Source organism: Austrofundulus limnaeus, unplaced genomic scaffold (assembly GCF_001266775.1).
Source record: "Austrofundulus limnaeus strain Quisiro unplaced genomic scaffold, Austrofundulus_limnaeus-1.0 Scaffold2143, whole genome shotgun sequence".
Lineage (NCBI taxonomy): Eukaryota > Metazoa > Chordata > Actinopteri > Cyprinodontiformes > Rivulidae > Austrofundulus > Austrofundulus limnaeus.
Window position 1 is genome coordinate 1,456 of NW_013954545.1, and position 13,555 is coordinate 15,010.

At 38.5% G+C, this 13,555-nt stretch overlaps 1 protein-coding gene across 1 annotated transcript in view; it reads left to right on the forward strand.

The window, feature by feature from the left end:
• The window catches only part of LOC106537131 (histone deacetylase 7), a gene marked incomplete at its 5' end in the record, with an annotated part of 13,682 nt that extends 1,247 nt beyond the window's left edge, over positions 1–12,435 (forward strand). Inside the window, 5 exon segments of the mRNA XM_014034501.1 lie at positions 5,525–5,643; positions 6,812–6,945; positions 7,199–7,280; positions 7,412–7,550; positions 9,230–12,435. Coding sequence (XP_013889955.1) covers positions 5,525–5,643; positions 6,812–6,945; positions 7,199–7,280; positions 7,412–7,550; positions 9,230–9,272 — 517 coding nt within the window.
• Positions 12,436–13,555: the final 1,120 nt, after the last annotated feature.

Consider the following 13,555-nt stretch of genomic DNA (forward strand, 5'->3'; position numbering starts at 1 on the left):
TCAATAACTGACGCTAGGGGTGAACCCGACGCGTCAAAACTGGACGCAGAGGGAACTTTGGACAAGCGTCAATATGTGACGAGTTGGGAGTGGCTGCTTTATCGACACCAAAGTCCTCCATAGAAACACATTGAGATCTTTTATATGGTTGAAAAACATTGTTCCTGAACTCCGCTTTTTTCTTCGRATGTTCTGWTTTTGTWTGTTATTTTTGTTTTGTTTTGCTACAATTATGTGCACTTTGGCAGTGTTACTAAAATAAATAAGAACCACATCACGATCAAAAACAGATCTTTTATGTTGTGAGTGCGCTGTGCAGTGTGTGTATATTATTCCGTGGTAAGGATGTTAAATTTAGTAAATCAAAAGCAACAGATGGATACAGTTTATTTGGTTCGTTGTTGCAATTGTTGTGTCACGGCCTGCGTTCAAGTTTTATTGATCAGCCTAAGAATAATTAACAGAACTTTAATGGCACAGTTTCTCCTGTTTCGTGTTCACCGAGCCACAACAATCACACTGGAGCTGATCAGAGCCTCGCCTCTGACGCACTTCTCACGTAATGTTTGTCATTTGGGGAGCATGTGTCTACTCTTCCCTGTTTCCAATAACTTCAGATGTTTTTTACTGTAAATGCTCTCCGGGTCTTGTGTTTGACAGATTGTGGACTGTTACTTCCTGGTGGTGGGTTGGATAATTGTCATCGGTGGGTGTTTAACACCAATAAAATTTTGGCCGTGTGGGCTTTTTGGTTGTCTGGTACACCAGACCTCATGGAAACTTTTGGCAGCTGTTTGGTTAGTGGAACACAGCTCCAGGGAATAGATCCCAGACGTGAGGGGTAAACTGTTGGTACATGCATGTTTGTGTTCAGATAAAAACCTATAAATTCATTCTTTGTCATAGACTGATCTAACAGATGGGTCATAATCCTTACAAAATACCAGAGGTGTTTAGTAACTAAGTATGTTTACTTTGTTACAGTACTTAAATAATTGCTTGTAGGATTTGTAATTTTCCCAAGTATTAATTTTTAATCGTAACTTTTACTTTTATAGTTGCAGTCGGAACATAAAAATTATACTTTTACTTCTTTACTTGAAAAATGAACACCAAGTTCCACGTTACAAATTTAAACATGACCGGAACTCATCGCAGGGTTCCTGCAGATCCTTAAAAAGTCTTAAAAGGCCTTGAATTCATCAATCCAAAATTAAGGCCTTAATTAGCCTTAAAATGTCTTAAATCATTTTTCAGAAGTCTTAAAAATGTTAACACATTGTAAGTAGGATGATTGTAATTCATCTCAAATATTAAAATAATTGGCAACATTTATTTTTTTTAAACGTTCACATGCAGACATTCCCTTTTGACATCACTTCCTGTTGTTTCACATGCAAATATCTCAACAACTGTTCATCTGAGCAATGTGAAATTTGTTTTAAATATGTAAATAATGTTGTCTTTCCAAAAATGCATTCATCTTTCTTACWAAAAATTGGTGTGACAGGCACTTTAAGATTTCATGTACAGCAGTTTGGGGTTAACACCCCACTGTGGATCCTAAAACTCCAAATGTTGGATTGTTAGAGGATTTCCAGAAATTAAATTAAGTTTAAAACTGACTGCTAAGAYTGTTGCTGCTATAGTTTGATATGGATAAAAACAATTGYTCTATTAGCAATATTTGAATACTTCAAACAAAAATACTTTGATTCATGAGTTTCTGCTACAGTTTTTATTTTTTTTGTCATTTGTGTTTATTGTGAAATTGGCCTTAAATTTAATTTCACTTGGCATTATAAAGTCTTAAAAAGTCTTAAATTTAACTTGGCTTAAACTGCAGGAACCCTGCATCATGAATAGAGTTTTTTTAATGCTCTCTAAAAAATGAAGTGTTGAATTTACTAAACNCCTGCATCATGAATAGAGTTTTTTTAATGCTCTCTAAAAAATGAAGTGTTGAATTTACTAAACAAAGTTATGTTAACTGGTTCCACTAAAGTGAGTTGAATTAAAGCAATTCACTCAACTTTGGTTGGTTTGTTAGTTAAATTCAACACTTCATTTCTTAGGGTGTGTGTAAAAGTCACATGTGGACCCGATGGATAGATGTTCATCAGAGTTAAAAAAGAAAATGAAAAAAATCTGAAGCTCCTATGTTGAACAGTTTTTGAGTTATAAGCATTTTTGTATGTCCAGACGCCCCCATTTACAGATGGAGCCCCCTCCTCAAATATGAGGTCTATCGTAATATTGTTGGCTGGCACAGTGTAGGTCAAACACATCTACATTCTTACCAAACGTCATGCTGATTGGTGCAGCAGTTTCACCAAAAATCTCTGAGATTTTTTAAAAATCAACAGTACAAAAACAATATGACCCCCTGCTTCAGGTGTGTGTGTGTGTGTGTGTGTGGGAGGGGGAGGGGTCATAATAATATGACAGAGCAGTTCCTGCTATTACTGATTCTTCAGTGAGAGGCTAGACATCATGACTGTTTACAGATCATTCCTGAAGTGTGCTTTATTTTTTTGTTTGTGAAACGTTGCTTCTTGTGTGTTTGGAGTGGCTCTATGAAGCATGACCCTGACCTCTGACCTTTCTGTAATCAAGAAAATGATATATGTTCTTTTGTTAACAGTTTGTGTTTCTGAGACTGAACAGGTCACCTCTGAACCTCTGTGGCTAGTGACACGTACAATTTTGCAACCCAGTTGCATTGAGCTACTAGGTAGATCACATTACTTTTACACAGTTGCAATTAAAACACTTGAAAGCCTACATTTATGGCTTTTGATGAAAGAGTAACACTGAAATGAGMTTTTTGATGTAAAGACATGTTGGACAGTTTTAGATAAAACTGCTCTTGAAGTTAGAGCTGATTTGTTTTTTTTATTGAACTTTTAGCAGTGGTCCCTTCAGTGAAACAGTAAAYGTTTACTGCTGATGTTGACCTCTCATGATAGATTGGTGGAAGTTGGAAACTTCACAAAAAAAAATTAAAAAAATTCTTCAGGACGCACCACCTGGCACATCAGGGTAATAAAACTCATGTATCTGACAGTTTGAGCTGTGTGGAAAGAAGACAGAGTGAAAGGTCCAGAAATGAGAATAAATCGAAGGGAGTTGACATTCATCACTTYTTTGGGTTTTGGTAAGCATCTTGGCCACCTGGAAGCCTGATTAGGTGGAGTTTTACATTTTTAGTTTGTTGAATTATCCAGGCTTGAGTTGTAGCGCTCAGTGACACATTCAGAAGTGAAAAAGAGCGGAGGAATAAATATTTAAGTTGTATGTTTTTTTTTCAAGCAGTTTTAACACATTTAAATGTTAAAGCCCACCCCCACCCCCAATTCTTCCACCTATTACTTTCAGCACTGCACTCCTGCTTTGTATTTAATGAAGTTTTCCAACGTTTCATGGTCAGCATTAAAAAAAAAAATCTAAAGGCTGTTTAATGGAATGCATTTTATGGGTATAAGTTTAAGTTTTGGGGTGGGGTGCTTTGTTGCTTTTTTACCTTAACCTTCACCCCCACTCCCCCTATTTTCCCTCACCATAAGCCTCACCACTAACCAGCACACACACACGTCCCCCTCTTCCTGTCCTCCGCTGATTGATCTTTAATAAGCGTCTCCTCCTCTCCTTTTACCCTCCCTCCTTCTTTCCATTAGGATGCCTGTAGTTAGTTTTTTCTGGGGGGGCGACAGTTTTAATGGGTCTACAGGGGAGGTGTGGTTGAGTTTTGTAGTTTACWGTTGTTTGTGAGGTTGAGTGAGGAGTGTGTGCGTGCTTCTGCTTCATGTTCACATTAGTTTTMTAAAGCTGCTTCTTGCTTTATGGGGATCATTTTTTATTTATCAAAATGACCCAACAGGATCATAACTGCTCCGTCCTTTAAATCTGTTTGCATAAATATATGTCTTTACATTTCTGCTCTTAATGCTGGAACAGGTTTTTGTGTTCCATCCTTGTCTGTCCTCACTTCGTCTGTGAGCTCACGTTGTCCGTTTGCWTGTGGTCCTGATAGCGGGATGTGTTTGGATTTTTGTGCTCGAATGTGTGTGTGTTTACGAGGGGGGYCGGTCAGTCTCCAGAGTCCCGAGGCAGAATAATGAAAGTAAATGGATCCCAGATGGACTGCTTTTCCTCTTTTTTTTTCCTGTGTGCTCAATGACGTGAGGAGAGTGACAAGCCTCTAATAGGAAACAGACCKACACACCACGGCTTTGAACTTCGCCGACGGCTTGCAGAGTCAGTCCTCTTTCTCTTCACCCACTGATCTGCACATCTTTATTCTGAACAATAACATTAAGGAAATATGCTTGAAGTCCACAAACAACATTGTGCATGAGAGCTGTAAGCAGACCTGTCTTATTTGAGGAACTGCAGCTTCTCCAGCAGAGAAACGAGAGTTCTTTGTCAACACTGTTTACCTGTTTGGTCTCTTACAACAAATGAAATCTTAGAACCCATAGTTAGGCTCTACAACAGGGCATGCAAAATTCATAAAAAACTTCCTGGTTGGACTCATCACTGTACAGTTCTTTCATTGTCTGATGCCTTGACTTTTCAGAATTATGTTTTGTATAGTGGTATTAATTTATATTTTCAGATCTTCCAAGGTGCCAATTATGGAACTCTCTGTGCCTTGTTGCCCAAATCAAATTCTGGAAGTGGTCATTCAACTAGATCTGTTACAAAAGGACAACTGATATTACCAACTTTAAAAACTGTTACGGCCAGAGGTCTTTCTTCTATGTTTATACTAAAGCATGGAATGACATTCCTCAAAACAAAGTCCATTTCAAAACTACAGCCCTTTAAGAAGAATCTTGTCTGCCATCTGCTGGACACTTTTTGTTGTGCTCATATTTAGACGTCCTATTTTGCAAATGCTGCCTTCCTGAAATTTGGTATGCTTGTTTGTCTTTGTGTCTATGGTGTATAATGATGTGATTGTGATGCTGTAATTTTGAGTGTTTTATGTGCTGCAGAACAGGAACCTGCTGTAAAACAGCAATTATGCTGAGTCAGGCTTGATTTTTAGAAATCTTTTCCTATTGAATCAATAAATCAAATCAAATCAACTCCTTTTGAGCTGCTAAGTTTGGGATCTGCTGATGTTTGTATTCACTTATTGTGATGACTTCTTTTAGTTGGATCATGAAGATTTGGTATTTTGGAAGTACTCCATTAAAAAACAACAACAACACTAAATTTGACTGAATATTAGGGACAGTTTTTAAGAACTAGCAGAGCAAAGACGTCTGTAATGAAGTCTTTTTCATTGAGCCAGTAATGTTTTAAGGTGCATTATCAATAAACAGCTTATTGAAATTTGCTTTCTGTCAAATCTTTGCTGCACAGTCTTTGCTTTACATTTTTGGGAAAACGTGGAAAATAYCTACACACTTTATGGTTTCTTTAAAAATCTGTGCTTTAAATTCTGTTAGAAATTTAAACAAACCATTTTGGTCATTGAAGTGACAGTGGGCGGTACGCGTGTGTGTCTCTGCAGGTCTGTGGTGATGCCCATTGCTCAGGAGTTCTCTCCAGACGTTGTTCTGGTGTCGGCTGGATTCGATGCCGCTGAGGGAAACCCTGCACCTCTGGGAGGATACAAGGTCTCCGCCAAATGTAAGCACGGTTCTGCCAAATATTAATGTTAGCTCACATGACCTACAGTATGTGAGCTTTCTTTACTTTTCTTCACTCTGTTAGCTTATAATGCCAGACAGGTGCCAAAGAGCACAACCTGTCTTTATTTTATTTATTTATTTATTTATTTATTTATTTATTTATTTATTTATTTTCTTTATCATGTATGTAACTTTATATCTAGAGGATTTGCTGCTGTGAGATGGTGTAAACTGGTATAAATTTGCACTGTTTTGAAATAGTAGAACCGTATTTATTCAAGTATAATACGTAAAATTTAATCCATAAAATCATCCATAAAGCTGGGGGGTAGTATTATACTCAGATAAATATTTTTACTTATGTATTTCCACTGAATRGGCTTCATTCACAAAATGCCTGAGTTCGGAAATGAGACCACGTCATGAAAAACAGTTAAAACGAACTTACCTCTGACACTCCTCCGTACTTCAAAGCGAGATAATAACAGATCCAGGCAGACGACATAATGTGAAAAAAAGGGTGCAAAAAGTATTCCTGCACCTTAGTAATGATAACGAACTAATGACATTAGTGTGCGACCGGGCAGCTCCTCGGACAACAACAAACACATGTTCGTCTGTAATGGCTGCCGTCTACRGGTGTTCTGACAAAGTTTGTATCCCTGAAAAAATGTTTCCCTCACCAGAGGGGGCGCTCACGAGTAGGAAMTAATCTGTTTTTCCCCCACAAGATGGTCCAAATCTCARGTGAAGTCTCTGACTTTTGTGTTGGSGCKTCCTGGTGGACTATGTGTAAAATGCCAGAATTCATATGATGCTGCTACAGCTGATATATATTTGTTGTCAAAATACCTTTTAGTACATATGTTGTTAAAATAAAATGAACAGTGCAATGATCATTTCACTGATATGTAGAAAGACTGAAAAGGCTGAAAAATCTTGAAGTCTGTATGAAATTGGAGGTAGTTTGAGGATTAATTTTTTAATGCTTTTTAAACTCAAAAAAGGTGGGGTCGTATTATAAATGTGATCGTATTATACACGAACAAATACGATAACTATTGTGATAAATGGTTTGATGATTTAAGCTCACCTGCAAAGCTTTATGTTTTACGAATTGTAACATGTTTCGCGTTAATATTTCTGCGTGCGTTTGTGTACCACAGGTTTTGGCTTCCTGACCCGGCAGCTGATGTCTCTTGCTGGAGGTCGGCTGGTTTTGTCCCTCGAAGGGGGTCATGACCTCACAGCCATTTGCGATGCATCCGAGGCCTGTGTCAGTGCTCTTCTAGGCATACAGGTAACTATATTTTGTTCTCTTAATGATTTTAGAATTATTGCTTAACCTAGCAGAAAGTAAAGCATTTGTAATGTTGTCCTGTACAACAATCAGGCAATCAGAGTGAAGACTTTTCACTGTTTTACATTTTACAGCTGAACATCAGAAATGGTTTAGATTCTAAAGAAAGCATTCCAGTATAAAAGGAAATATATACAGTATACTACAGAATTGAAAACCTTTTTCTTTGCTTTTGCCTGTTTCTGCCTTATAGGATAAAATGCCAGAAGATGTTCTGCTCCAAAAACCAAATGCCAACGCAGTTCGCTCCCTGCAGACTGTCATACAGATACAAAGTGAGCAGCAGTAATTCAACGATCCCTTCATCCTTTATTCTTTTTCTTGCCCTATAACATTTACATGTAACACACACCCTAAACAATGATACAGCGTTTGCATTTAATTGTTGACAATGTTTGTGTCACAGGTCAGTACTGGCAGAACTTAAAGGACTACAGCGGAACAGTAGGACTGTCATACCTGGCCGCTCAGAGCAAAGACTGCGAGGAAACGGACGCTGTGAATGCGTTGGCCTCGCTATCCGTGGGGATCATGCCCAACAAGAGGTACAGCTTTCACATTCATCAGCACTAAAGGTGGTATCTCACTGGGCTGTTAGTGGCTGGTAGAACTTTTAGAAGACCCCCACCCCCCCTGAATGTTGTCTGCACGTCTACTTACCTGCTCAACCGTCACTTGGTCACCAATGTTTAGAGTTTACTGCAGTGCTGTAGTTCTTGAGARRGGTCTTGGTCTTAAGACTAGTTTCAAGACCACTTTTAGATGGTCTTGGTCTCAGACTTGACCACATTTGTACTCTGTCTTGTCTCGGACGTTGAGGACTTGGGATTTTATTTCAAAACCAGTCGAGACCACAACTGTGGAAATATCACTAAATTGCGTTAACATCTTTGCTTTCATTGGATGTAAAACATACTGATTGAAATCCAAACGTGATTCGTGGCTAATTCTGTATTTTTGTTACRGCTGTCATCCATCTCAACCCCCTTTCACTGGAAGCGTTTCCATTGCAAATGTGCGCAAAACTTTGTCGATATTCTGTTAATGTCGAAAAACACAGTTTCGCAATTGCTGTTTTTCCATTAAATAAGAAATTAGTCATGCCTGAATATGTTTGTTCTCCCGATGTCATTACGAACATGGCGGATGTAAACACATGTTGCTACCATGACATTAGCYCTCATCATCAGCCATCAGAGGAGACGTKGYCGTCTTATCGAGGCTTTTGAGCAGCAAGCCTCTTACACTTGGGAGCGGCTACGTATACAGCGTTTTTGGGAGATTGTAGTTGGTGATTTTACTATTTTCTTTTACTACTTCGGTGATTTTACTACTACTTCTATTTCCTGTTGTCTTCTTCGTCGTCTTTTTCACCAGTAGAAACAGCCGGTTGTTGATCACGTGACTCCCGTGATGTGAAAAAAGTGTTTCCATTGCAGTTTTGCGAAATACACCAATTTTGATACGGCCGAAAGACCACCTTATCCTAGAGCAAAAACATTTTGTCAAAAAATGTAAGTTTATTCGAAATTGACATGTTTCCATTAAGCAAATTTATTTTCAAAATTCCAATTTGCGCAGCTACTCTTACAGTACATGGCACTCCAAGAAAGTGAGCAGTGGTTGTCTGGGAGCGGGAGAAGATGTCTGCAAAGTCTTCAGTGTTATAATTCGTCTACATAAATCATAAATAATATATTTGTAAAACAATATCCAGGAGAACGCATACAGCAACTTGTAAATTCTGCAGCTTTCAGAGATGGTGGGGACTACTTCAAACTTTTATCATCATTTAGAAAAGAAGCACAAAGTAAAAGTCATGTTAGCAAAGCTAGCTAGCTAACATTAGCAGTCAAAGAGATTTAGTTAACACTAGCTATCCATATTAAGTTAGCTACCTGTGAGCAGTATACTCTATGTTTTAGGGCACTAGTTTCAGTTTTATTCTTGGTCTTGGTCTTGACTTGGTCTCGCCCTACCTCAGTCTTGGTCTCGTCATTGGTGCATGTCCTTAAAGTCTTGGTCTTGTCTTGGTCTCGATACACTCTGGTCTTGATCATGAGTTATGTGGTCTTGACTACAACACTAGTTTACTGAGACTAAGGTTGAATATTGATATTTTCCTGCGATTCAGTGTCACAGCTCATTGATATACCACCTTTAACACACAAACACAGTCGAGCTTCGCAATAACACCAACAATGTTTGCCTTATTCTCCTTCAGTGTCCCAGACGAGCCGATGGATCACGACAGTGATTCAGTGTAGGAGAATTCAGCCAATCACCTCACAGATTTCATTCAGGAAGTGTCCTCCTCCTCAGATCTCCTGTGCTGTTACACAAACATGAAGGGGATTTTTTTTTTTTTTTTGAAATTCCGCTGAGCCTCACCTGTTAGCCTTACTCAAACAAACACCAGCCGACGCAGAATGCTGGACCTGCTGTTCTGAGCACCCGAGTTCTGGTAACCACTTGGCTGAAGCCAGCAGCACTACCCGCAGCTGAGAAACCTTCAGAAACCTCACCAAAGAGCAGCATACAAGTTTATTTGAAATGACATTTCATGTCTCCTGACTGACATCTGAATGCATCGGCGTAATTCATGCGTGTTCCAGTTGTCCGATGCTGCAGCCTTGTGAGCTAAAACCTTTTAAGAACAGACAAAACTCTGATTCTTTCTGTGTACCAGCAGCTGATTTGTTGCCTTAACGTTGCCTTATTGTAAAAACCAGCTTCATCATTTAAGATGATTTTTAATGTCTCTGTGACAACTGAAGCAAACTCTGACCAAACAAGATGCAAAACTAATTTACTGMGTAGCATCGGTAGTATGTTTAAATTGCAATGATATGACCAAGTGGAAGTGGCCACGTTATTTAAAAACAGAACACAAAAGCAAGGGATTGTCTGTTTTGATGGGGTTTAACCACTAGAAGAACTGGAGGAAAATCGAGAAAATGAAGACACAAAATGGACAACTGTGGTTTTGTACAAAGAACAATTGTTCTTTGTTGCTTTTTTGTTGCACTGTTCATTCCATAATGTGAACCATAAGAAATTCCAAAGCTCTGGGATAAGACAATTCCTCTTTGTCAAATATTTAATAGGCTTTTTTCAAAGAGCTGGAATAAATAGTGTTTATTTTTTCCCCATTTTTATCTGAGACYTATGACTCACTTTTTACATGTAAGCCGGAATACTGTAGAGTTGTTTGTCCTGCAAATCACACCTGAAAAGTAGGCATGTTAGGGTCGTGTTGTTGTTGTTGTTGTTTTTTTTTTTATTTTTTTTTTTGTTTTTTGCTGTCAGTGTCTTATTTTGGCTTTCATACCCATAAAAACCTACTCACTCGTGTACAAAGCAATCATGAATTTTTATTGTACCACTAGTATTGAAAATTGTATATTAATGTTTATTCTTGAAGACTAAAGGAGTGATCGTTCCACCCTGACACCACTGAGGACCATTGTATTATTTTGTATTAGCAATACTGTTATTGCACTTAATTTACATCACCCAAAGAAATCTGCCTTAAAGCTTCCTGCTCTTGGAAAGTGGACTTTATGGAATTGAGACAAGAGCAGGTCTGGACATTATACTTTTTGAAAGACAAGGTTTAAACCATCCATCCATTTTCTTTCCCTGCTTTTCTTTAACGGATCATGGGAGAGCTGGTGCCTAAAAGGTGGCGCGTACCCTGGACAGGTAGCAAGTCCATCCCGAGTCCATATAGGAAGAAGTGAGACAAACAACCATTCACACCCTAAACCACATCCAGGGACATTTTAGGGTCACCAGTTTGGTTTGGGAGAGAAAACCCACGCATGCACAGAGAGGACATGCTATGTCCAGACAGGAAGGCCCCCACGCCGGGTGGCGAACCTTCTTGRTGAACGGCGACAGCGCTAACCACTGCACCACCGTGCCGGCCCAATGTTTAAACCTGTGGATTTATTAGAACTTACTTATGCAGTGTTTGGATACTGTTTGCTTGAGTACAATGACCTGATTTGGTCTGAATGTTTATTTTTGTTTGTTTCGTTGTCTTAAAAAAAGAAATGAGAAAAAAAATTGCAGGATTTTCTTCAATTTTTTTTATTAACTATATAAGACGATTGTCCATTTGTACTTAGAAACACCTCTGTTTGTGATACAGCTGAAGTCTGAGCTGATATCTGTTGTAGAACCTCTGGTGATCGTTCACTTAAATGTTTCTTTTCTTTGTACGCGAGATCTCTCTGCAACAGGGCATTTCTGGGCTCTGCATTCCAAAAGTAAAGGAAACTAGACTGTATGTTAGTTTGCTTTTTTGACGTGTAGCAAAAGAGTCTTAGTCTTTGTTTTAAGCATTTTGTTGTTGGACCATTTTCAGATGATCGGTACTTTTGTTTTTGCACAAGAGCTGCGTGTGTCTGAGTTTATCTACTGGCCAAAACATGACAGACTTCTTTAACTGTAACCATCTGAAGACGATTCTGGACACTAAGCTCTTCTGAAACTTAAACTGAAATTTAGATTTGATGGTTWTTTAAGCCTTACATCAGTTTGTGCTAAAATTAGATTTTTTTTAACCTGATGTTTGACAGCTTTTTTTGTGATTACAATTAATTTGGACACTTTTTTTTCAACTCTTGTTTTTTTATTTTTATTTTTTACAGATATAAGAAAAAGACTTTAACTGAAAAAAATGATCAGTTTACTATAATCTGCACAAGGTTGTTTTTTTGGTCATCAAACCTCATTCATCATTGGTCTAATCGAATACCAGAGCTTCTGACTCAAGCAAAGACAGCCGATGCCAACATTTCAAAATTCTGCTAAGGCTTGTTTTTGCAAAACTGTTTTGTCTGAGAAAAAAAAGTCACTCTTGTTTGTAATAAAATGCTTTCTCTCCAGCATACCCAGTGGGTGCATTTAATCCATGAAGTAAATGTCAAACTAAGCATATGTGAGAGCAGGAGTGATTACATGAACACCTCTGTCTTTTTGTTTATTTGCATTCATCTGCAAGTATTAAGGTGTCTTTTTATTCATCGAATGTTGTAAATGACCTTTGTATTATAGTTCCAGTGGACGTTTTTGTCTTAAGTGGAGGCTAGTTATTGCCTCAGCTCTTAATTCCTTTTATTACTAATGTAATTTGTACATTCTTCTTAAAGAAAGACACTGTAAATAGAAACTCCAAAAGACCAAAATACACAATCACAGGTGTGCCTTGATGCATTCAGTAACATGTGTATTGGTAATTCTTGATTAACTGAACTTGCTGTAGCTTTGTATCTTAAAAAGTGACATTGAAATCTTCATTTCATTCTGTTCTTTCTTACTTATAACTTTAGTCACATTTCCTACCATGTGTATGTATAGAAAGATTGTCTATTTTATACTTTTTGCCTTTTCTTCTTGATTAAAAAATACTTCCACTCTAAATACATTGTTAATTTTTATTTTTTGTCCAACAATGTTGAGTAAACGTGTACATGTTTGTTGTTCGTTTCCATTAGAGAACCAGGAAAGTGTTGGAGAAAATTTGGGTTATTTCTTTTACTTTGAAATGTATGGCACAGTATGAGGGCCAAAATGAAGACTATTGCACAACCAGTGGTTGCTACCAGAGCCATCCTTGCAGCAGGAGGCTATATTTGTTCCTAAGCCAGCTATTGATCTGATATCTAAGGGGCCAGTGCTGGCAAGGAGACTATTAATTTGTGTTAGCATCGGGGAGGCTAGCAATTAGCATGGATAAACTTGTGTTAGCATCGTAGAGGCTAGTGACTAGTATGGGTAATTTGAGAGGCTAGTGACTAGCATGCCTAAGCTGCTTACCTACTTTATTAGAAAAAAAATTTTGAATAAAGAAAACTTTCTCTATAAACTAAACTTTCTCTAAAAAAAAGCCCCAACCTAATAATTCTGGCTTTTCTCATAATGTATCTAAAAAAAAAACAAAAAACAAAAAACCCCACAGCCGTCGATCAATAAAGGGCTCGACACACAGTGAGCGACAAACGACAACGATTAATGGCTGTCATTGCAACCAGGGTGAAACCCGACACACAGGACGTGATAGCACTGGCAGTGTTGTGAATCGAGAAGGGGTTATCTGCGGAATCAAAGTGGGCGTGTCTCAAGAGTGGGCGTCTCTAAAGCATAAACACTGTGGGCTARGAGGCCTACATGACGGTATCGTTAGACCCTGCTTGACCTCTATACAGACTGACCCTTGACCCCAACACTAAGGTTYACCAGGAGAAATGTGACCCAAGTAGGGGTCTCCAGAAAAAGTGGTGCCYTACAGTAACGCCCCTTTTGTTCTTGTCCAATCAGGTGGTGCCGTACTGTGTCGCCCCTTTTTTGCTTGTCCAGTCAGGTGTGTCCCTTTAAAAAAAGTCCGTCAAATCAGGTGTGTCGCTTTAGAATCGCCTTTCGTTGGGACACGCCCACTCGTCCGTACTTGTGCAAATCCTCCTCTCCGGTCGCATGTCTTCACAAAATTTGATTGGTTCTTCTACTGCCTCTTGATAATTTGCAAAAAAAGTGTGTGTGGGGG